The sequence below is a fragment of the Triplophysa dalaica genome, unplaced genomic scaffold, assembly GCF_015846415.1.
Source record: "Triplophysa dalaica isolate WHDGS20190420 unplaced genomic scaffold, ASM1584641v1 Contig11, whole genome shotgun sequence".
NCBI classification, from domain to species: domain Eukaryota; kingdom Metazoa; phylum Chordata; class Actinopteri; order Cypriniformes; family Nemacheilidae; genus Triplophysa; species Triplophysa dalaica.
Window position 1 is genome coordinate 186589 of NW_026622645.1, and position 23267 is coordinate 209855.

At 37.4% G+C, this 23267-nt stretch overlaps 1 protein-coding gene across 1 annotated transcript; it reads right to left on the reverse strand.

Moving 5' to 3' along the window:
* Positions 1 to 426: 426 nt before the first annotated feature.
* On the reverse strand, positions 427 to 22263 carry LOC130417067 (secretory phospholipase A2 receptor-like). Its single transcript, XM_056742370.1, has 15 exons — positions 22044 to 22263; positions 21775 to 21828; positions 21526 to 21658; positions 21321 to 21436; positions 17707 to 18045; positions 15388 to 15717; positions 15119 to 15172; positions 14870 to 15002; positions 14665 to 14780; positions 9170 to 9508; positions 6851 to 7180; positions 6582 to 6635; positions 6333 to 6465; positions 6128 to 6243; positions 427 to 497 (listed from the first exon to the last, which is right to left on the reverse strand). The coding sequence occupies exons 1-15, from the start codon at positions 22261 to 22263 to the stop codon at positions 427 to 429; spliced, it is 2538 nt and encodes an 845-aa protein (XP_056598348.1).
* Between the last annotated feature and the right edge of the window lie 1004 nt (positions 22264 to 23267).

Consider the following 23267-nt stretch of genomic DNA (forward strand, 5'->3'; position numbering starts at 1 on the left):
TTATATTTGGTTCAGTTCTGCTTTATTTGTTTTGATGTTTGACATGTGGCATAGCTTTGGCATGCCTGTGGCCCAAATCTGGCAAACAGGAGTGGACCGCACAAGTCCCATCATTCCACGCCATATGTGGGCCAGATGAGTAAAGTATGGGGAGTAAGGTGTGGGCCAGATTTGGGCCGCAAAAATTCGCTATCTGGGTTAGCTCAACTTGATTTTGTTGCGTTTGTATTAAGTAATAATAAAGTGTTTATTATACTTAAAAAAGGCTGCAAGTTGATTCAACTTAAAAAGTTCAATGCAGCCACTTGCCTCATTTTTTATAAGTTAGATCGAGGTATTACTTTTTACAGTGCAGCCCACTCCTGCTTAGATCAGCTCTGAGTGAATGTGTTTGAATAAAAACTCTCTCTTTCAGCTCTCTGTTCATTATCTGAAGGCATTCAGCGCCGCTATCACTATATAAACATGACGATGACCTGGACTGAAGCTCAGACATACTGCAGAGAGAAATACACAGATCTGGCCACAGTCAACAACATCAATGACATGAACGAGCTGAAGAAGACTGTGAATAACAAACCTAAGTATGTCTGGATTGGACTGAAGAGAACAGATGTGTATAACTGGAGGTGGTCTCTGGGTGATCCTGTGAAATATCTGAACTGGGAAACTGAACCATCAAATGATACAAATAATTGTGCTTTTATGAGAAATGGAAAATGGCATCGGCAGATGTGTAAAGGTAATCTGGGATTCATCTGCTACAATGGTGAGTGACAGCAAACCATCACTTCACAAAACATGATCATAAGACAACAATAATAAACATCACAGTTAAGAAACAGAACACATGTGGGTCAGATGAACAGGTTGGAGCTGAACTCTACAGGATTGGACACTTCTGATTTAAGCAAATACACAAAGACAGTCAATGTAACACAGTAGCATCATTACATCTGATTCACTTCTCATCTCTGACTTCAGGTGTTTCAAAGGATTTCATTATCTGTGAATTACAGACTTTCCTTCTCAGCTGTGGTGAGTTCTCTGAGTTTCATCATTTACATGTTCACTGATTTAAAGGCCACATAACATGATGAGAAAATAAAGATTTGTCAAACACAATTGTCTGTAATGTGACTTTTTATCAACAGATCAGGGAACTATTAAAGTCCTTTCAGCCAATTATGGGCGTACAGACCGACAGACCTGCTCTACTGGAAGACCAGATAACCAGATCTCAAATGTTCAGTGCAGTCTGAACACATCTCTAACGGTGGCCACTCGGTGAGAACAGAAAACATTATTAAAGAGTTATCAGATATTATCAGATCATCTTTATATATTTTTGCTGTTCTTTGTATTTATTGTCACAGATGTGATGGAGAAACTAATTGTTCTATGGTTCTGAACAATACAGTTTTCACTGATCCTTGTGATGGAACTTACAAATACCTGAATGTGTCTTATGAGTGTGTTGAAGCACCACCAAGTGAGTTTTACACCCAACTGACACCAAACCTTATAAAACACTATACAGAGTAAAGTTTAAGTGTATTTAAGTGTTATTTATTTATTTAGTAAGTATATAAGTAACAGTCTGCTAGTAGTGAACCTGTAGGTGTATTATTTTAATACTGCTGGGGACTAAACTGACCTCTTCTAAGTTTATGAAAGTAGACTTTTAAGTGTAGTCTTAGTTTAAGTCTGGGGTTTTAACTCCAGTCCTCGGGTCTCTCTGCACAGATTCATTTAGACATCTCCCTATTGAACACATGAACGAGTGAAGAAGTCAAATCAGATTCAGTCAACGAGATAATGAAGTGAAGATTGAGTCATTCACAATCACTGAAGAAAACATGAGACAGGGATAAGAGGGGTCACATAAGGTAACCTAGTTCTATGAATAAGGTCAACACGCCACAGTATGGGTCAGCCTAGCTAAGGATGAGGTGTCAGGAGATGGTATATCAATTAAGCCACGCCCCGCTTGCTACCCCGGCTATAAATATGGGCGTGAGTCTACACCCATTCTCTTTTGCCTAGTAGCGAAAAGTACTCCCCGAGTGACCGCGCCGTGTGGCGTGTTGACCTTATTCATAGAACTACACTGTAAAAAATGTTCCGTAATTTTTGCGGAAAAATTACCGGCAGCTGTGGTTGCCAGTAAAATTCCGTAAAAAATACAGGAAAAGAATATAAACAGCTTTGCAGTTTAAAACTTCAGGGCACAAACTTCAAGCTGTGAATGAACTTAATACATTTGAGTCTTTTATATCAACAACATTTCTTTATAGAAAATGAAAACTTGGTCCAAATCAGAGGTGGACAATCCTGGGCCATAAAGTAAAAGTCCTGCCATATTTTTGTTTCACCCATGAACTCAGAAGCTGATTTCATCAGCGGAGGAACCAAAACATTCCTTTCAAGTCACAAGTCAAGTCTCAAGTCCTCAAAGAGTTAAAGTTAATGAGATGATTAAGTGAGTAATTAAATGATGATTGAGTGATGACCTGCTGTTAACAATCAACATCACTGAAGAAAAGAGAAACACAAGAACTACAACTGACTTCAGCCACAGCCTTGGATGACATCAGCTGAAAAAAAAAACATTTTCACCATAATTGTGGTCAGTGTTTGCTTTAGTTGTGCTCTTGAGCCTTTCAGGAAGTGGATCTGTTTCTCCTCTACACCTATAGCTGGTATGTCTTGAGCGCACTGGAGGTCTCATAGACTCCCCACATATGATTATTAAGCGCTTTAGGTGTACAGTAATACACAACCGAGCGTTATATAAATGTCTTATTCCTTCAAAGATAATTGCTTAAATAATTACAATATTTTTTTCACAGCAAACATTTGTTCAATGCTGAATCAAATCTTGAATAGTTTGTGTTTCTGGTTTAAATCTCTCTAGGTTTATGATCTGCATTTGGATATAAAAACCTCCTTTTACACATGAACATTTATCATATGAACCTCAACAGTGGTGACAATAATTAGTCATACTGCATTGCATGATGGGAGTTTTTCCAAGCATTGCAGCTTGAAGTATTTTGTTGAGCGTGCGTCACCATTGTTGAGCTTCATATGTTGGTTCTTCATGTATGACTTGAAGATTTTAAGTTAGCATTTGTTTCGCTGCTTTAAAAGTTTCTCACTGATAATGTTAGATAAACGTGAATGTTTTTAAACACTGAGTGTACAGGATTCATTATGTTCTACATAAACATGATCAAAAATAAATATCTTTCCTGTGAACTTTTCAATGTTGGATCAACTCATCATAATAAACAGTGAAGAGTTAAACACTTCACAGAACTGATCTCTCTGCTCAACAAAAGTGCATGAATTGATACAGTGCAAAATCTAACAATAGTTGGTCAAGAGTCCAACTAAAGCAAACACTGATCTCCATGATGGTGACATCATATAACCAATAAAACGTCAACATCTCAATTACAGCAGGTGTTCATCACTAATGCTCAATCATCATTAAATTACTCACTTAATCATCTCATTAACTTTAACTCTTTGAGGACTTGAGATTTGACTTGAGACTTGCTTGTGACTTGAAAGGAATGTTTTGGTTCCTCAGCTGGTGAAATCAGCTGCTGAGTTCATGGGTGAAACAAAAATATGGCAGGACTTTTACTTTATGGCACCAGGATTGTCCACCTCTGGTCCAAATGCATGAAAGTGATAACATTACATTTACTTAAATTATTTCTTTGTAATTCATTATTAAAGTCACTTTTAAACAAAGTAACATGCAGCATGACATCAGAATATCTTTGCCTGACCATGAGTTAAACACAGACTCAACTCTTCAGCTTAGTGGTGACCCACAAAACATTTAATATCAGAAAAGAAAAGAGAAAATTACAAATTCTGTAGTTTTTACGGAAAAATACCGGCAGCTGTGGTTGCCAGTAAACTACCGTCAAATTACGGGAACATCCTGTTTTTATTCATCCAATCAATTCACAGTAGAAAACATGAGCCACACCCACTATTCATTTTGGAAACTAGACATAATACTGAAGACGATCATCACTTCTGCTTCACAGGCACTGCAGCATAACAGTCATGACTTGATGCTTTATTGGTTTATTCAAAGTCACCGTTTTTGTGATCAGTGTTTGCTTTAGTTGGCGTCTTTCAGCCGTCATAAATAAGTTTACAGTTATCATTGGGCTGCTATATCATTGTTTTATATAAAACATAGTCTTGTAGCAAATCACATCAAATGAAAGTGTGATAAGGTATTTACTCTTTATCTGGGATGTTGTTTAATTACTTATTGTATTTTTTGTTACAAACGCCTCACTGAATTTAGTTTTAAAATTCGCATTTCATGCAACAATCAATCTAAAAAGTTTTTGAACCATTAAAAAGCTTGCATTTGGTCTTTGACTCAGACATCAAGAATCAGTGTATGAATCTCAACAGTGGTGACTAACAAATGAAAAGCTTACAGCCGCAATGCATGCTGGGAGTCATTGATGAGTTTTGTGCTTTGATGATACCCAGAATGCATTGCGTTTATCTTTAGAAGTTTTTTTCTGTTGTCACCATCTTTGAGACAAACTGTTATATTCTAGATATCTGCTAGAACATTAATCATGTGTTAGACGTGCTGTTAAAGACATTCAGTATATTAATTAATTTCATTCAATATCATAAATGAGGACAACATGTAACTTTAAAGCACTACCTAAACTCTTAAACATGTACTTACTCACCAACACAAATAATTGAAAGCGTTAGCTTTATCTGAGCTTTCCATCCACTTGCATCAGTGTGTTTCAACTCATAGATGTCAATACTGGGGAAAGACTTCTTCACATGGAAAGCAAAGGGTCAAGACCACAACTAAAGCAAACACTCATCACTATAATGGTGACTCAACAAAACCATCAACATGTAAACTTGTGTTCATTTTTAATTAGAACTTTTGTAGACGTGCAACAGAAATAAAGTGACAGTGGTGTCTGTAAGTGAAGGTGATAAAAGTGTTTGTGGAGTTAAAAAAAACTCCTTGTGAAAACTTTGGAATTTCATTGTTCATTTCCCAGAGAATTTGACAGTGTTATCCGTATTTTATGGACGTTTTTTGACAACAGTTTTCTCTGTGAAAACTACAGAATTTTACTGTTAATTTCACAGCATTTTTTACAGGGTTTTTCCGTAAAAACTATGGAATTTTTGCTGTTAATTTTACAGACAATTTTACAGTGTTTCTCCGTATTTTTTACGGACACTTTCTGATAACAGGTTTTTTGTGTGAAAACAACAGGATTTTACCGTTAATTTCACAGCCATTTTTTACAGTGTAACAAAGCAATAGTGATCCAAATGTTTCATTCACATAAGATTGCTGCAGCTTTCCTATCGGATCCAATATTGAAGGCACAGCACTGCTTTTTAACCTTTTTGCCTTTTTCACGATAGAATCCTGGAAATGATCAAACGCTCCTTGTTTTTCCCATATGAGCTGGAATGTCTTTAAAAATAAACTTTAACTGCGCATTCCTAATTCAAAATCTGAAGGAAGGTTATGCAAAGACTGTATTCTTCCACAACCAGGGGTTGCACAATATTTAGCTATCTTTAACGGCATATTTGTTTATTGCTTGCTCGCTCTACCTGGTTCCGCGCCACTTGTGTTACTTCAGTGGGAGTGGCTAGAGAAGTAGTCGTTGATATTCTTTCTGTGTGGAGGCGGTGTTCAACCTGTCATACATAAGTGCATTCCAGAACCTGCCGTTCGCTAGGCCTCGTGTCAATAACAGATGTTATCTCAATAACAAGGGGGTTTTCAGATCTGAAACTTACATGATATTCGCGTGAATACGATTCCCTCTTAAATAACAAAAGCTCAGATTGAAATTGTGATTTTATTTCATACCTCCTTTAAACTTAGACAACACTTAAAAGTCTACTTTCATGAACTTAGAAGAGGTCAGTTTAGTCCCCAGCAGTATTAAAATAATACACCTACAGGTTCACTACTAGCAGACTGTTAATGATATACTTACTAAATAAATAACACTTAAAATACACTTAAACTTTACTCTTGTATAGTGTTTTATAAGGTTTGGTGTCATTTGGGTGTAAAACTCACTTGGTGGTGCTTCAACACACTCATAAGACACATTCAGGTATTTGTAAGTTCCATCACAAGGATCAGTGAAAACTGTATTGTTCACAACCATAGAACAACTCGTTTCTCCATCACATCTGTGATAATAAATACAAAAAACAGAAAAAATATATAAAGATGATCTGATAATATCTGATAGCTCTTTAATAATGTTTTCTGTTCTCACCGAGTGGCCACCGTTAGAGATGTGTTCAGACTGCACTGAACATTTGAGGTCTGGTTAGCTGGTCTTCCAGTAGAGCAGGTCTGTCGGTCTGTAAGCCCGTAATTGGCTGAAAGGACTTTAATAGTTCCCTGATCTGTTGATAAAAAGTCACATTACAGACAATTGTGTTTGACAAATCTTTATTTTCTCATCATGTTATGTGGCCTTTAAATCAGTGAACATGTAAATGATGAAACTCAGAGAACTCACCACAGCTGAGAAGGAAAGTCTGTGATTGACAGATAATGAAATCCTTTGAAACACCTGAAGTCAGAGATGAGAAGTGAATCAGATGTAATGATGCTACTGTGTTACATTGACTGTCTTTGTGTATTTGTTTAAATCAGAAGTGTCCAATCCTGTAGAGTTCAGCTCCAACCTGTTCATCTGACCCACATGTGTTCTGTTTCTTAACTGTGATGTTTATTATTGTTGTTTTATGATCATGTTTTGTGAAGTGAAGGTTTGCTGTCACTCACCATTGTAGCAGATGAATCCCAGATTATCATCACACTTCTGCCGATGCCATTTTCCATTTCTCATAACAGCACAATTATTTGTGTCAGTTGATGGTTCAGTTTCCCAGTTCAGATATTTCACATTATCACCCAGAGACCACTTCCAGTTATACACATCTGTTCTCTTCAGTCCAATCCAGACCTTCTGATTGTTATTCACAGTCTTCTTCAGCTCGTTCATGTCATTGATGTTGTTGACTGTGGCCAGATCTGTGTAGTTCTCTCTGCAGTATCTCTGAGCTTCAGTCCAGGTCTTCTCAATGTTTATATAGTGATAGCGGCGCTGAATACCTTCAGATAATGAACAGAGAGCCTTAAGAGAGAGTTTGAGTTTTCAATGAAATAATATGTAATATCTAATTATATAGTCAAATCAAGTCAAATTTATTTTACAGCGCTTTATTTGTATTGTATCAAAGCAACTGTACCCAAAAAAACAAAAGAAAAAAAACATATTTAATGATTATGAAGTGATGAACACAAACGCTATCACTGAAGAAAACTTGAAGAAGAACAGAAGATAAGACAGTGTCAGAAGTAAATCAAACAAATCTGAACAAGCTCATCAATGTCTTCAAAAATGGTTCCCAACTCCAGTCCTTATGACCCTCTGACAGAATACTTTAGATGTCTCCCAAAGGAACGTATGGACAAGTTTAAGAGATAATGAAGTGAAGATTTAGTCATTAATGATGAACACCTGCTGTTAACAAACACAATCACTAAAGAAAACATCATCAATAAAAAGTCACCATAATAGTGTTTAGTGTTTCCTTTAGTTGTGCTTTACCCTTGATTTGTATGGTAAGCTTTATGTTAGATGTAATACTGTGATTCTGAAACACATTTATAACAGCCAGACGAAAGACAAGAGAGTTTGACTTTTGAAAAACAGTGTTGGAATTTTAGATACGTGTAAATGTGTTTTTTCATTGTCTGACTCAATGTTGCACCTTTCTATGTGATATGTTTTTAAACAGCAGATAATTCTCATGGATGACTCACTATCTGAATTCACATGAAATCACATGATTCATTTGATGTGTTCCACTAAATACAGGGTAACAACCACCAATCAGTGAATGACATCAAAGTGTCTCAAGAGTGAATAACAGCATTCCTGAAAATGCTGTGTAAAAATGTTCCACCAATATTGCATTGAATTTTAAAGTATGACCCTGTATGTCATTAATACAGCAGAATACTGTAGAATTTCTCCCTTAATTTACATTCAAGTTTTACAGTGTAGGCTGAAAAGTCTGTCAAAGCAAACAGAGTATATTAGTTATGCGTATAACTTAGATTTACATTTCATTACATTTACATTTAGGCATTTGGCAGACGCTTTTATCCAAATGTAATGGAGGCAAGCTAGTGTAGAGCTGTGCAGTATGTAAACCTCACTCCTGTGCCTCAAGGACTCTCTAGCAACAGACTGCGGTCTATAGCCTCCTCGCTAGAGCACCCGACGCCCATGCAGAACCTCGAGGCCCGCCTGGTGTAGGTGTGGTTCGTTCCGGTTTCACAAAGTGACTTACATTGCTTTATGCTATACATTTTACATAGGTATTTGCAATCCCCTGGTATCGAACTCACAACCTTGCGTTGTTAACGCAATGCTCTTACCACTGAGCTACAGGAAAACTTGTCAATGAAAAGCGCGTAAATCCACGTAATTCCGCAGAGATCTGCATGTGCGCATTCTGTGGATTTTAGGTAATCATTCACGCAAAATGTGAGCACATTACTAGGATGCGCTGTCTCAGGACGAATGATTTGAGAAGTTTAAAATGAAACTAACCGGAGAGGAGTTTAGGAAATATCATTTAGCTAAACGATTGTCATGGCAGTACTACACGTGTGTTGTGTTGACACACAGTGTTGCCAAATTTGGTGGACAATTTCCAGCCCGAAGGCTCACTAAAACCCGGTCACTCCAACAAAAACCAGCCCAAATTTTAACTGCCAAAGTAAAGTGAGAGAAATTTTGTCAATCAATGATGATAATGATCATTTTATTCCCTTAAAACGTATGAAAATATAATAAAAACAGATCTTAAAACAGGTGTTTTAAGAAATGAGCGAAAAAGAAGATATCAGCCCATCCAAGCTGAGGCATCTAATATTTATAATTGATCAAAATCAGCTCATCTGAACACACAATAAACCTAAAAAGCTGAACATGAGAACAAAACACAAACACTGAGACTGAACTGAGATCAGTTTCAACATGAAGAAACTTCTGTGGTCAAACACACACATTGACTTTTATTAACTCACCTTCATGACACACAAAAGTGTGAGAGTGACTGCAAGATACATCATGCCATTTTTCTGTATTCAAATGAACCGCTGTACAATCTTTAGAACCACCGTGATTATCAGATTTAGCAGAATCCCAGTCTCTGAAGGCGGAGTCAGTGTTATCTGACCACTCCCACGAGTCTCTGAACAGACCAATCCAGACAGATGTCTCAGTATTATTAATGATGTTGTGGATCAGTTGATTGTCAGTCTGGTTCCTCACACTGATCAGATCAGTATGATACTGTCTGCAGAAACTCTGAGCTTCACTCCATGTTTTATTAGAAGTATTAATGATGTATGATTTACTGCTGTCTGTTGAAGAACATAAAGATTCAAATCTCATGATTTTCATTCATTCTCATTACACTTACAGTTCAGATGTCAATCTACACAAACATATTTCTTCTAAAAGTCTTGATAAATGCTTAACTTGTTCAGGTGTCAGAACAGAAAACACATATGAAAGTGGAGGAGTGATGTCACAGGTTACAAACAGTGATGAAAACAGCACACTATACACACAGTGTATCATCTACACAAACTGACTCCATTTACAACAAAACAAAGAATCACAACTAACCAACAAACACATTAATATAAGAGAACAAGAGTCAGGAAGTCCACTGAAGGAAACACTAAACACGATGAGGGGCTTTTGTGATTGTGAATGACTCAATCTCCACTTCATTATCTCATTGACTGAATCTGATTTGACCTATGGAGCTTTCACACTTGTAGATTTGTTTGGAACGGGGTGCGGTTCGCATGAAAAAACGTTAATGTGTAAGCTGTCAAGCGAACCAGGATGCACTTGGCTACCGAACTCAAGACCACAAGGAGGTGGTCTGAATTTGGTTGCTCTCGAACTGTGGTGGGTTTCGCATGAATATGAAAGCAACGTGGACCTGGGTGCCCACTTGATGAGGAAGTAAAGTGACCTGCGCATTGCGTTTAAGCCGATTGCGATGTATTGCCTTCAATAAAACACATGTAAGAGACGATAATGTTGATGATTTACCTTGGATTCGAGCAAGAGTGCAGGCTGCATCTTATTTCAGCATTGCACGTGTAATCAGAGTGGCAGGGCAATGCTAATACACTGTATCCTCAAAATAGTCTGTTTGCAAGCAGCAGAAAGCCAACAGCATGCACAAGCATACAGTAAACCCAAATCTCATTACCTCTAGTGCATAATAGCATCAAATGAAGAAAAACACAATATATTGATCCGTGTTTAGTTTTCTTTAATGCACAGTGCACATTTTTGATGACGTCAGACAAACGCAAACGCACCAGGGTTTCCTCAGAATTCAAGTTGAGTCTGAAACCAAACCAACGCTGCGGGGGGTGCCGGGAACAGTCGCACTCAAGTTCGTAGCGCAGCAAATGAGCCAAGTCTGAAAACGGCCTTATTCATATGTTCATGTGGGAGACATATAAATCATTCTGTGTGGGGAGACCCGTGTACTGGAGTTAAAACCCAGAGACTTCAAGATGTGATGAACTGGGCTTGTTTGTTGTTTTATACTGTTGTATGAGGTCTACTTGTGACATTTGTGTGATTTTCACATTCAAAAACATCAAAATCAATAAGAAATAGGCTATTTTCTACACAGGTTTTGAGGCCAGCTCTGCAAACGCTCGTTTTTAATGGGCATTGAAGACACTTGAAATCCTGATCTTAAGAAAGGTGGGAAGCCTAAAGCAGTGGTTCTCAACTCTGGCCCGTGAGATCCACTTTCCTTCCGAGTTCAGCACCAACTCTGATAAAACACCTGAAGAGGCTAATTAGTGACTTCAGGAACAGACGCGTTCAACTTAATGTTAGGTGCCGCAGATTGTTTGGCATATCGCAAACCGCGAGAGCGATTCAAATGCTTACCGCGCAATCTGAATTTGAATCTCTTTTGCGGTACTTAAACGTCATACGATGATAGATTTGCGCAGCACCGCATTAAGTTGAACGCATCTATTCTAAAGATACTGTTAGCTTGTTCAGGTTTTATTTCAGAGTTGGGGATAAACTCTGCAGGAAAATGGATCTCGCGGGCGGAGTTGAGAACCACTGGCCTATAGTCTGTGAGTGGTAGTAAACTGTTGGCTTAATGTCCATAGTGAAATAAGCTAGCTAACAAAAGTTTAGTGTTGGCTTACATTTAATCACCATTTAATCAATGCAGTGAAACGTTTAGCACTATAATAACCCTGGTGTGGAAATTCCATTTTACATGTCCACTTTATTTTCTTGTTGGCATATATGTGCATCTAAGTAAATAAAATCTGCCATTTTCAAATCTTTCATTAATAATTATAATAATAATGAATAATAATTTTGTTAAGAGAATTTTCCACTTTGTCAAATTTTACAAAAAAAATACATTGATACTGTAAAAGATGGCCTTCAGCACATTTTTATGGTTGCTTTTAATCTTGCATCAAATAGTGAACTGCATACTAGACTTGCATGCATGTACAAATCACCAGCAGTAAATAGTGTGCTAGTACTAGTATTGAACTACAAGAAGCAGGACAGTTGCAAGGCTTTAATAAGAGTTATGTAAAACTTTTGATGGGACAGTTATGTCCTAGAGATGTTATGACCACACCTGCGCAGAGGGGACCCAATAAGATTTTTTCTCATAGGGCCCAAAATTCCTGGCGGCGCCCCTGCACAGAGATCCCATTCGCATGGGCTTAAGATCACAGACAAGCTCTGCAAGATTTACAAATGACTAGAGGTCCCCAGGTAATAATAATCTCATGCAAATAGTGCTCAGGGCACATCAAGCCATCTCTACACTGTAAAAAATGTTCCGTAATTTTTTTATTTTTATTATTATAATTTTTTATTATTTCAATACCGGCAGCTGTGGTTGCCAGTAAAATTCTGTAAAAAATACAGGAAAAGAATGTAAACAGTCTTGCAGTTTAACACTTCAGGGCACAAACTTCAAACAGTGAATGAACTTAATACATTTGAGTATTTTATATCAACAACATTTCTTTATAGAAAATGAAAACTTGGTCCAAATGCATAAAAGTGATAACATTACATTTACTTAATTTATTTCTTTGTAATTCATTATTAAAGTCACTTTTAAACAAAGCAACATGCAAGCATGACATCAGAATATCTTTGCCTGACTGTGAGTTAAACACAGACTCCAGTCTTCAGCTTAGTGGTGACCCACAAAACATTTAATATCAGAAAAGAAAAGAGAAAATACAAATTCCGTAGTTTTTACGGAAAAATACCGGCAGCTGTGGTTGCCAGCAAACTACCGTAAAATTACGGGAACATCCTGTTTTTATTCATCCAATCAATTCACAGTAGAAAACATGAGCCACACCCACTATTCATTTTGGAAACTAGACATAATACTGAAGACGATCATCACTTCTGCTTCACAGGCACTGCAGCATAACAGTCATGACTTGATGCTTTATTGGTTTATTCAAAGTCACCGTTTTTGTGATCAGTGTTTGCTTTAGTTGGCGTCTTTCAGCCGTCATAAATAAGTTTACAGTTATCATTGGGCTGCTATATCATTGTTTTATATAAAACATAGTCTTGTAGCAAATCACATCAAATGAAAGTGTGATAAGGTATTTACTCTTTATCTGGGATGTTGTTTAATTACTTATTGTATTTTTTGTTACAAACGCCTCACTGAATTTAGTTTTAAAATTCGCATTTCATGCAACAATCAATCTAAAAAGTTTTTGAACCATTAAAAAGCTTGCATTTGGTCTTTGACTCAGACATCAAGAATCAGTGTATGAATCTCAACAGTGGTGACTAACAAATGAAAAGCTTACAGCCGCAATGCATGCTGGGAGTCATTGATGAGTTTTGTGCTTTGATGATACCCAGAATGCATTGCGTTTATCTTTAGAAGTTTTTTTCTGTTGTCACCATCTTTGAGACAAACTGTTATATTCTAGATATCTGCTAGAACATTAATCATGTGTTAGACGTGCTGTTAAAGACATTCAGTATATTAATTAATTTCATTCAATATCATAAATGAGGACAACATGTAACTTTAAAGCACTACCTAAACTCTTAAACATGTACTTACTCACCAACACAAATAATTGAAAGCGTTAGCTTTATCTGAGCTTTCCACCCACTTGCATCAGTGTGTTTCAACTCATAGATGTCAATACTGGGGAAAGACTTCTTCACATGGAAAGCAAAGGGTCAAGACCACAACTAAAGCAAACACTCATCACTATAATGGTGACTCAACAAAACCATCAACATGTAAACTTGTGTTCATTTTCAATTAGAACTTTTGTAGACGTGCAACAGAAATAAAGTGACAGTGGTGTCTGTAAGTGAAGGTGATAAAAGTGTTTGTGGAGTTAAAAAAAACTCCTTGTGAAAACTTTGGAATTTCACTGTTCATTTCCCAGAGAATTTGACAGTGTTATCCGTATTTTATGGACGTTTTTTGACAACAGTTTTCTCTGTGAAAACTACAGAATTTTACTGTTAATTTCACAGCATTTTTTACAGGGTTTTTCCGTAAAAACTATGGAATTTTTGCTGTTAATTTTACAGACAATTTTACAGTGTTTCTCCGTATTTTTTACGGACACTTTCTGATAACAGGTTTTTTGTGTGAAAACAACAGGATTTTACCGTTAATTTCACAGCCATTTTTTACAGTGTAACAAAGCAATAGTGATCCAAATGTTTCATTCACATAAGATTGCTGCAGCTTTCCTATCGGATCCAATATTGAAGGCACAGCACTGCTTTTTAACCTTTTTGCCTTTTTCACGATAGAATCCTGGAAATGATCAAACGCTCCTTGTTTTTCCCAAATGAGCTGGAATGTCTTTAAAAATAAACTTTAACTGCGCATTCCTAATTCAAAATCTGAAGGAAGGTTATGCAAAGACTGTATTCTTCCACAACCAGGGGTTGCACAATATTTAGCTATCTTTAACGGCATATTTGTTTATTGCTTGCTCGCTCTACCTGGTTCCGCGCCACTTGTGTTACTTCAGTGGGAGTGGCTAGAGAAGTAGTCGTTGATATTCTTTCTGTGTGGAGGCGGTGTTCAACCTGTCATACATAAGTGCATTCCAGAACCTGCCGTTCGCTAGGCCTCGTGTCAATAACAGATGTTATCTCAATAACAAGGGGGTTTTCAGATCTGAAACTTACATGATATTCGCGTGAATACGATTCCCTCTTAAATAACAAAAGCTCAGATTGAAATTGTGATTTTATTTCATACCTCCTTTAAACTTAGACAACACTTAAAAGTCTACTTTCATGAACTTAGAAGAGGTCAGTTTAGTCCCCAGCAGTATTAAAATAATACACCTACAGGTTCACTACTAGCAGACTGTTAATGATATACTTACTAAATAAATAACACTTAAAATACACTTAAACTTTACTCTTGTATAGTGTTTTATAAGGTTTGGTGTCATTTGGGTGTAAAACTCACTTGGTGGTGCTTCAACACACTCATAAGACACATTCAGGTATTTGTAAGTTCCATCACAAGGATCAGTGAAAACTGTATTGTTCACAACCATAGAACAACTCGTTTCTCCATCACATCTGTGATAATAAATACAAAAAACAGAAAAAATATATAAAGATGATCTGATAATATCTGATAGCTCTTTAATAATGTTTTCTGTTCTCACCGAGTGGCCACCGTTAGAGATGTGTTCAGACTGCACTGAACATTTGAGGTCTGGTTAGCTGGTCTTCCAGTAGAGCAGGTCTGTCGGTCTGTAAGCCCGTAATTGGCTGAAAGGACTTTAATAGTTCCCTGATCTGTTGATAAAAAGTCACATTACAGACAATTGTGTTTGACAAATCTTTATTTTCTCATCATGTTATGTGGCCTTTAAATCAGTGAACATGTAAATGATGAAACTCAGAGAACTCACCACAGCTGAGAAGGAAAGTCTGTGATTGACAGATAATGAAATCCATTGAAACACCTGAAGTCAGAGATGAGAAGTGAATCAGATGTAATGATGCTACTGTGTTACATTGACTGTCTTTGTGTATTTGTTTAAATCAGAAGTGTCCAATCCTGTAGAGTTCAGCTCCAACCTGTTCATCTGACCCACATGTGTTCTGTTTCTTAACTGTGATGTTTATTATTGTTGTTTTATGATCATGTTTTGTGAAGTGAAGGTTTGCTGTCACTCACCATTGTAGCAGATGAATCCCAGATTATCATCACACTTCTGCCGATGCCATTTTCCATTTCTCATAACAGCACAATTATTTGTGTCAGTTGATGGTTCAGTTTCCCAGTTCAGATATTTCACATTATCACCCAGAGACCACTTCCAGTTATACACATCTGTTCTCTTCAGTCCAATCCAGACCTTCTGATTGTTATTCACAGTCTTCTTCAGCTCGTTCATGTCATTGATGTTGTTGACTGTGGCCAGATCTGTGTAGTTCTCTCTGCAGTATCTCTGAGCTTCAGTCCAGGTCTTCTCAATGTTTATATAGTGATAGCGGCGCTGAATACCTTCAGATAATGAACAGAGAGCCTTAAGAGAGAGTTTGAGTTTTCAATGAAATAATATGTAATATCTAATTATATAGTCAAATCAAGTCAAATTTATTTTACAGCGCTTTATTTGTATTGTATCAAAGCAACTGTACCCAAAAAAACAAAAGAAAAAAAACATATTTAATGATTATGAAGTGATGAACACAAACGCTATCACTGAAGAAAACTTGAAGAAGAACAGAAGATAAGACAGTGTCAGAAGTAAATCAAACAAATCTGAACAAGCTCATCAATGTCTTCAAAAATGGTTCCCAACTCCAGTCCTTATGACCCTCTGACAGAATACTTTAGATGTCTCCCAAAGGAACGTATGGACAAGTTTAAGAGATAATGAAGTGAAGATTTAGTCATTAATGATGAACACCTGCTGTTAACAAACACAATCACTAAAGAAAACATCATCAATAAAAAGTCACCATAATAGTGTTTAGTGTTTCCTTTAGTTGTGCTTTACCCTTGATTTGTATGGTAAGCTTTATGTTAGATGTAATACTGTGATTCTGAAACACATTTATAACAGCCAGACGAAAGACAAGAGAGTTTGACTTTTGAAAAACAGTGTTGGAATTTTAGATACGTGTAAATGTGTTTTTTCATTGTCTGACTCAATGTTGCACCTTTCTATGTGATATGTTTTTAAACAGCAGATAATTCTCATGGATGACTCACTATCTGAATTCACATGAAATCACATGATTCATTTGATGTGTTCCACTAAATACAGGGTAACAACCACCAATCAGTGAATGACATCAAAGTGTCTCAAGAGTGAATAACAGCATTCCTGAAAATGCTGTGTAAAAATGTTCCACCAATATTGCATTGAATTTTAAAGTATGACCCTGTATGTCATTAATACAGCAGAATACTGTAGAATTTCTCCCTTAATTTACATTCAAGTTTTACAGTGTAGGCTGAAAAGTCTGTCAAAGCAAACAGAGTATATTAGTTATGCGTATAACTTAGATTTACATTTCATTACATTTACATTTAGGCATTTGGCAGACGCTTTTATCCAAATGTAATGGAGGCAAGCTAGTGTAGAGCTGTGCAGTATGTAAACCTCACTCCTGTGCCTCAAGGACTCTCTAGCAACAGACTGCGGTCTATAGCCTCCTCGCTAGAGCACCCGACTCCCATGCAGAACCTCGAGGCCCGCCTGGTGTAGGTGTGGTTCGTTCCGGTTTCACAAAGTGACTTACATTGCTTTATCCTATACATTTTACATAGGTATTTGCAATCCCCTGGTATCGAACTCACAACCTTGCGTTGTTAACGCAATGCTCTTACCACTGAGCTACAGGAAAACTTGTCAATGAAAAGCGCGTAAATCCACGTAATTCCGCAGAGATCTGCATGTGCGCATTCTGTGGATTTTAGGTAATCATTCACGCAAAATGTGAGCACATTACTAGGATGCGCTGTCTCAGGACGAATGATTTGAGAAGTTTAAAATGAAACTAACCGGAGAGGAGTTTAGGAAATATCATTTAGCTAAACGATTGTCATGGCAGTACTACACGTGTGTTGTGTTGACACACAGTGTTGCCAAATTTGGTGGACAATTTCCAGCCCGAAGGCTCACTAAAACCCGGTCACTCCAACAAAAACCAGCCCAAATTTTAACTGCCAAAGTAAAGTGAGAGAAATTTTGTCAATCAATGATGATAATGATCATTTTATTCCCTTAAAACGTATGAAAATATAATAAAAACAGATCTTAAAACAGGTGTTTTAAGAAATGAGCGAAAAAGAAGATATCAGCCCATCCAAGCTGAGGCATCTAATATTTATAATTGATCAAAATCAGCTCATCTGAACACACAATAAACCTAAAAAGCTGAACATGAGAACAAAACACAAACACTGAGACTGAACTGAGATCAGTTTCAACATGAAGAAACTTCTGTCGTCAAACACACACATTGACTTTTATTAACTCACCTTCATGACACACAAAAGTGTGAGAGTGACTGCAAGATACATCATGCCATTTTTCTGTATTCAAATGAACCGCTGTACAATCTTTAGAACCACCGTGATTATCAGATTTAGCAGAATCCCAGTCTCTGAAGGCGGAGTCAGTGTTATCTGACCACTCCCACGAGTCATTGAACAGACCAATCCAGACAGATGTGAGAGGATCATTAATGATGTTGTGGATCAGTTGATTGTCAGTCTGGTTCCTCACACTGATCAGATCAGTATGATACTGTCTGCAGAAACTCTGAGCTTCACTCCATGTTGTATTAGAAGTATTAATGATGTATGATTTACTGCTGTCTGTTGAAGAAAATAAAGATTCAAGTCTCATGATTTTCATTCATTCTCATTACACTTACAGTTCAGATGTCAATCTACACAAACATATTTCTTCTAAAAGTCTTGATAAATGCTTAACTTGTTCAGGTGTCAGAACAGAAAACACATATGAAAGTGGAGGAGTGATGTCACAGGTTACAAACAGTGATGAAAACAGCACACTACTTCCAGTGTATCATCTACACAAACTGACTCCATTTACAACAAAACAAAGAATCACAACTAACCAACAAACACATTAATAGAAGAGAACAAGAGTCAAGAAGTCCACTGAAGGAAACACTAAACACGATGAGGGTCTTTTGTGATTGTGAATGACTCAATCTCCACTTCATTATCTCATTGACTGAATCTGATTTGACCTATGGAGCTTTCACACTTGTAGATTTGTTTGGAACGGGGTGCGGTTCGCATGAAAAAACGATAATGTGTAAGCTGTCAAGCGAACCAGGATGCACTTGGCTACCGAACTCAAGACCACAAGGAGGTGGTCTGAATTTGGTTGCTCTCGAACTGTGGTGGGGTTCGCATGAATATGAAAGCAACGTGGACCTGGGTGCCCACTTGATGAGGAAGTAAAGTGACCTGCGCATTGCGTTTAAGCCGATTGCGATGTATTTCCTTCAATAAAACACATGTAAGAGACGATAATGTTGATGATTTACCTTGGATTCGAGCAAGAGTGCAGGCTGCATCTTATTTCAGCATTACAAGTGTAATCAGAGTGGCAGGGCAATGCTAATACACTGTATCCTCAAAATAGTCTGTTTGCAAGCAGCAGAAAGCCAACAGCATGCACAAGCATACAGTAAACCCAAATCTCATTACCTCTAGTGCATAATAGCATCAAATGAAGAAAAACACAATATATTGATCCGTGTTTAGTTTTCTTTAATGCACAGTGCACATTTTTGATGACGTCAGACGAACGCTAACGTACCAGGGTTTCCTCAGAATTCAAGTTGAGTCTGAAACCAAACCAACGCTGCGGGGGGCGCCGGGAACAGTCGCACTCAAGTTCGTAGCGCAGCAAATGAGCCAAGTCTGAAAACGGCCTTATTCATATGTTCATGTGGGAGACATATAAATCATTCTGTGTGGGGAGACCCGTGTACTGGAGTTAAAACCCAGAGACTTCAAGATGTGATGAACTGGGCTTGTTTGTTGTTTTATACTGTTGTATGAGGTCTACTTATGGAATTTGTGTGATTTTCACATTCAAAAACATCAAAATCAATAAGAAATAGGCTATTTTCTACACAGGTTTTGAGGCCAGCTCTGCAAACGCTCGTTTTTAATGGGCATTGAAGACACTTGAAATCCTGATCTTAAGAAAGGTGGGAAGCCTAAAGCAGTGGTTCTCAACTCTGGCCCGTGAGATCCACTTTCCTTCCGAGTTCAGCACCAACTCTGATAAAACACCTGAAGAGGCTAATTAGTGACTTCAGGAACAGACGCGTTCAACTTAATGTTAGGTGCCGCAGATTGTTTGGCATATCGCAAACCGCGAGAGCGATTCAAATGCTTACCGCGCAATCTGAATTTGAATCTCTTTTGCGGTACTTAAACGTCATACGATGATAGATTTGCGCAGCACCGCATTAAGTTGAACGCATCTATTCTAAAGATACTGTTAGCTTGTTCAGGTTTTATTTCAGAGTTGGGGATAAACTCTGCAGGAAAATGGATCTCGCGGGCGGAGTTGAGAACCACTGGCCTATAGTCTGTGAGTGGTAGTAAACTGTTGGCTTAATGTCCATAGTGAAATAAGCTAGCTAACAAAAGTTTAGTGTTGGCTTACATTTAATCACCATTTAATCAATGCAGTGAAACGTTTAGCACTATAATAACCCTGGTGTGGAAATTCCATTTTACATGTCCACTTTATTTTCTTGTTGGCATATATGTGCATCTAAGTAAATAAAATCTGCCATTTTCAAATCTTTCATTAATAATTATAATAATAATGAATAATAATTTTGTTAAGAGAATTTTCCACTTTGTCAAATTTTACAAAAAAAATACATTGATACTGTAAAAGATGGCCTTCAGCACATTTTTATGGTTGCTTTTAATCTTGCATCAAATAGTGAACTGCATACTAGACTTGCATGCATGTACAAATCACCAGCAGTAAATAGTGTGCTAGTACTAGTATTGAACTACAAGAAGCAGGACAGTTGCAAGGCTTTAATAAGAGTTATGTAAAGCTTTTGATGGGACAGTTATGTCCTAGAGATGTTATGACCACACCTGCGCAGAGGGGACCCAATAAGATTTTTTCTCATAGGGCCCAAAATTCCTGGCGCCGCCCCTGCACAGAGATCCCATTCGCATGGGCTTAAGATCACAGACAAGCTCTGCAAGATTTACAAATGACTAGAGGTCCCCAGGTAATAATAATCTCATGCAAATAGTGCTCAGGGCACATCAAGCCATCTCTAACAAAGCAATAGTGATCCAAATGTTTCATTCACATAAGATTGCTGCAGCTTTCCTATCGGATCCAATATTGAAGGCACAGCACTGCTTTTTAACCTTTTTGCCTTTTTCACGATAGAATCCTGGAAATGATCAAACGCTCCTTGTTTTTCCCAAATGAGCTGGAATGTCTTTAAAAATAAACTTTAACTGCGCATTCCTAATTCAAAATCTGAAGGTAGGTTATGCAAAGACTGTATTCTTCCACAACCAGGGGTTGCACAATATTTAGCTATCTTTAACGGCATATTTGTTTATTGCTTGCTCGCTCTACCTGGTTCCGCGCCACTTGTGTTACTTCAGTGGGAGTGGCTAGAGAAGTAGTCGTTGATATTCTTTCTGTGTGGAGGCGGTGTTCAACCTGTCATACATAAGTGCATTCCAGAACCTGCCGTTCGCTAGGCCTCGTGTCAATAACAGATGTTATCTCAATAACAAGGGGGTTTTCAGATCTGAAACTTACATGATATTCGCGTGAATACGATTCCCTCTTAAATAACAAAAGCTCAGATTGAAATTGTGATTTTATTTCATACCTCCTTTAAATTTGGACAACACTTAAAAGTCTACTTTCATGAACTTAGAAGAGGTCAGTTTAGTCCCCAGCAGTATTAAAATAATACACCTACAGGTTCACTACTAGCAGACTGTTAATTATATACTTACTAAATAAATAAATAACACTTAAAATACACTTAAACTTTACTCTGTATAGTGTTTTATAAGGTTTGGTGTCAGTTGGGTGTAAAACTCACTTGGTGGTGCTTCAACACACTCATAAGACACATTCAGGTATTTGTGAGTTCCAGAACAAGTTCCAGTGAAAACTGTATTGTCCACAACCATAGAACAACTCGTTTGTCCATCACATCTGTGATAATAAATATAAAAAACAGCAAAAATATATAAAGATGATGTGATAATATCTGATAGCTCTTTAATAATGTTTTCTGTTCTCACCGAGTGGCCACCGTTAGAGATGTGTTCAGACTGCACTGAACATTTGAGATCTGGTTATCTGGTCTTCCAGTAGAGCAGGTCTGTCGGTCTGTAAGCCCATAATTGGCTGAAAGGACTTTAATAGTTCCCTGATCTGTTGATAAAAAGTCACATTACAGACAATTGTGTTTGACAAATCTTTATTTTCTCATCATGTTATGTGGCCTTTAAATCAGTGAACATGTAAATGATGAAACTCAGAGAACTCACCACAGCTGAGAAGAAAAGTCTGTGATTGACAGATAATGAAATCCTTTGAAACACCTGAAGTCAGAGATGAGAAGTGAATCAGATGTAATGATGTTACTGTGTTACATTGAATGTCTTTGTGTATGTGTTTAAATCAGAAGTGTCCAATCCTGTAGAGTTCAGCTCCAACCTGTTCATCTGACCCACATGTGTTCTGTTTCTTAACTGTGATGTTTATTATTGTTGTCTTATGATCATGTTTTGTGAAGTGAAGGTTTGCTGTCACTCACCATTGTAGCAGATGAATCCCAGCTTATCTTTACACTTCTGCTGACGCCATTTTCCATTTCTCATAACAGCACAATTATTTGTGTCAGTTGATGGTTCAGTTTCTCGGTTCAGATATTTGACAGGATCACCCAGAGACCACTTCCAGTTATACACATCTGTTCTCTTCAGTCCAATCCAGACACGGAGACTTCCATTCACAGTCTTGTTCAGCTCGTTCATGTCATTGATGTTGTTGACTGTGGCCAGATCTGTGTATTTCTCTCTGCAGTATCTCTGAGCTTCAATCCAGGTCATCGTCATGTTTATATAGTGATAGCGGCGCTGAATGCCTTCAGATAATGAACTGAGAGCTGAAAGAGAATTTGAGTTTTTGGTAGCACTTTAGTAACACTGAGTCCAAATTCTCAGTATTAACTAGTTGATTATTAGATGCCTATTTTAGCATATTGGGTGTTTATTAGTACATACATATTCAACATGACCCTAATACCTAAACCTAACAACTACCTTACTAACTATTAATAAGCAACAAATTAGTTGTTTACTAAGGAAAATGTCACAGTTAACTCTTTCCCCGCCAGCCTATTATAAAAAAAATTGCCAGCGGCAGCTTTTTTTTTACATTTTCACAAAATCTTTTTGGCTCACAGAACATTTTCTGTAATCAATTTATGGACAAACAATATATCAAATGAAAGAACAGTCTCAGCTTTCAAACAAAAAAACTGTATTCTTCTATCTTCATTTGCATTCTTTTTTTATTAAACTGCTGAGATAATTAAAAAAATTGTTAAAAGACTCCGCCTAGATTACACTCAGAACAGTCATTAAAAAACATATATGCTCGTCTTTGGCGGGGAAATAGTTAATGGTTTATCAATACCTTGAAATGGACCTTAAAATAAAGTGTGACCGAGTTTTTATTCAAACACATGAACTCAGAGCTGAGCCTAAGCTCGAGCGGGCTGAGGCCACTTAATAACCCCAACCCCTTCATAGTTATGTCGGCCCTGCCCCTAGTTTGTTGTGTTTTGTCTGTGTGGTGTCTGTCTTCGTTCTTGTCTATTTTGTCCCGCTGATTTTTTGTTTTTTTTGGCCGCTCGGTGATCGGCTCTTGGAGCGGGGGTACTGTGACGATCCTGTCCTTTCTGTTCTTGGATTTCGTGCCATGGGACAGGGTTGCTACAGTATCATGTCTTGTGTGTATGTTTTGTTTTATGTGG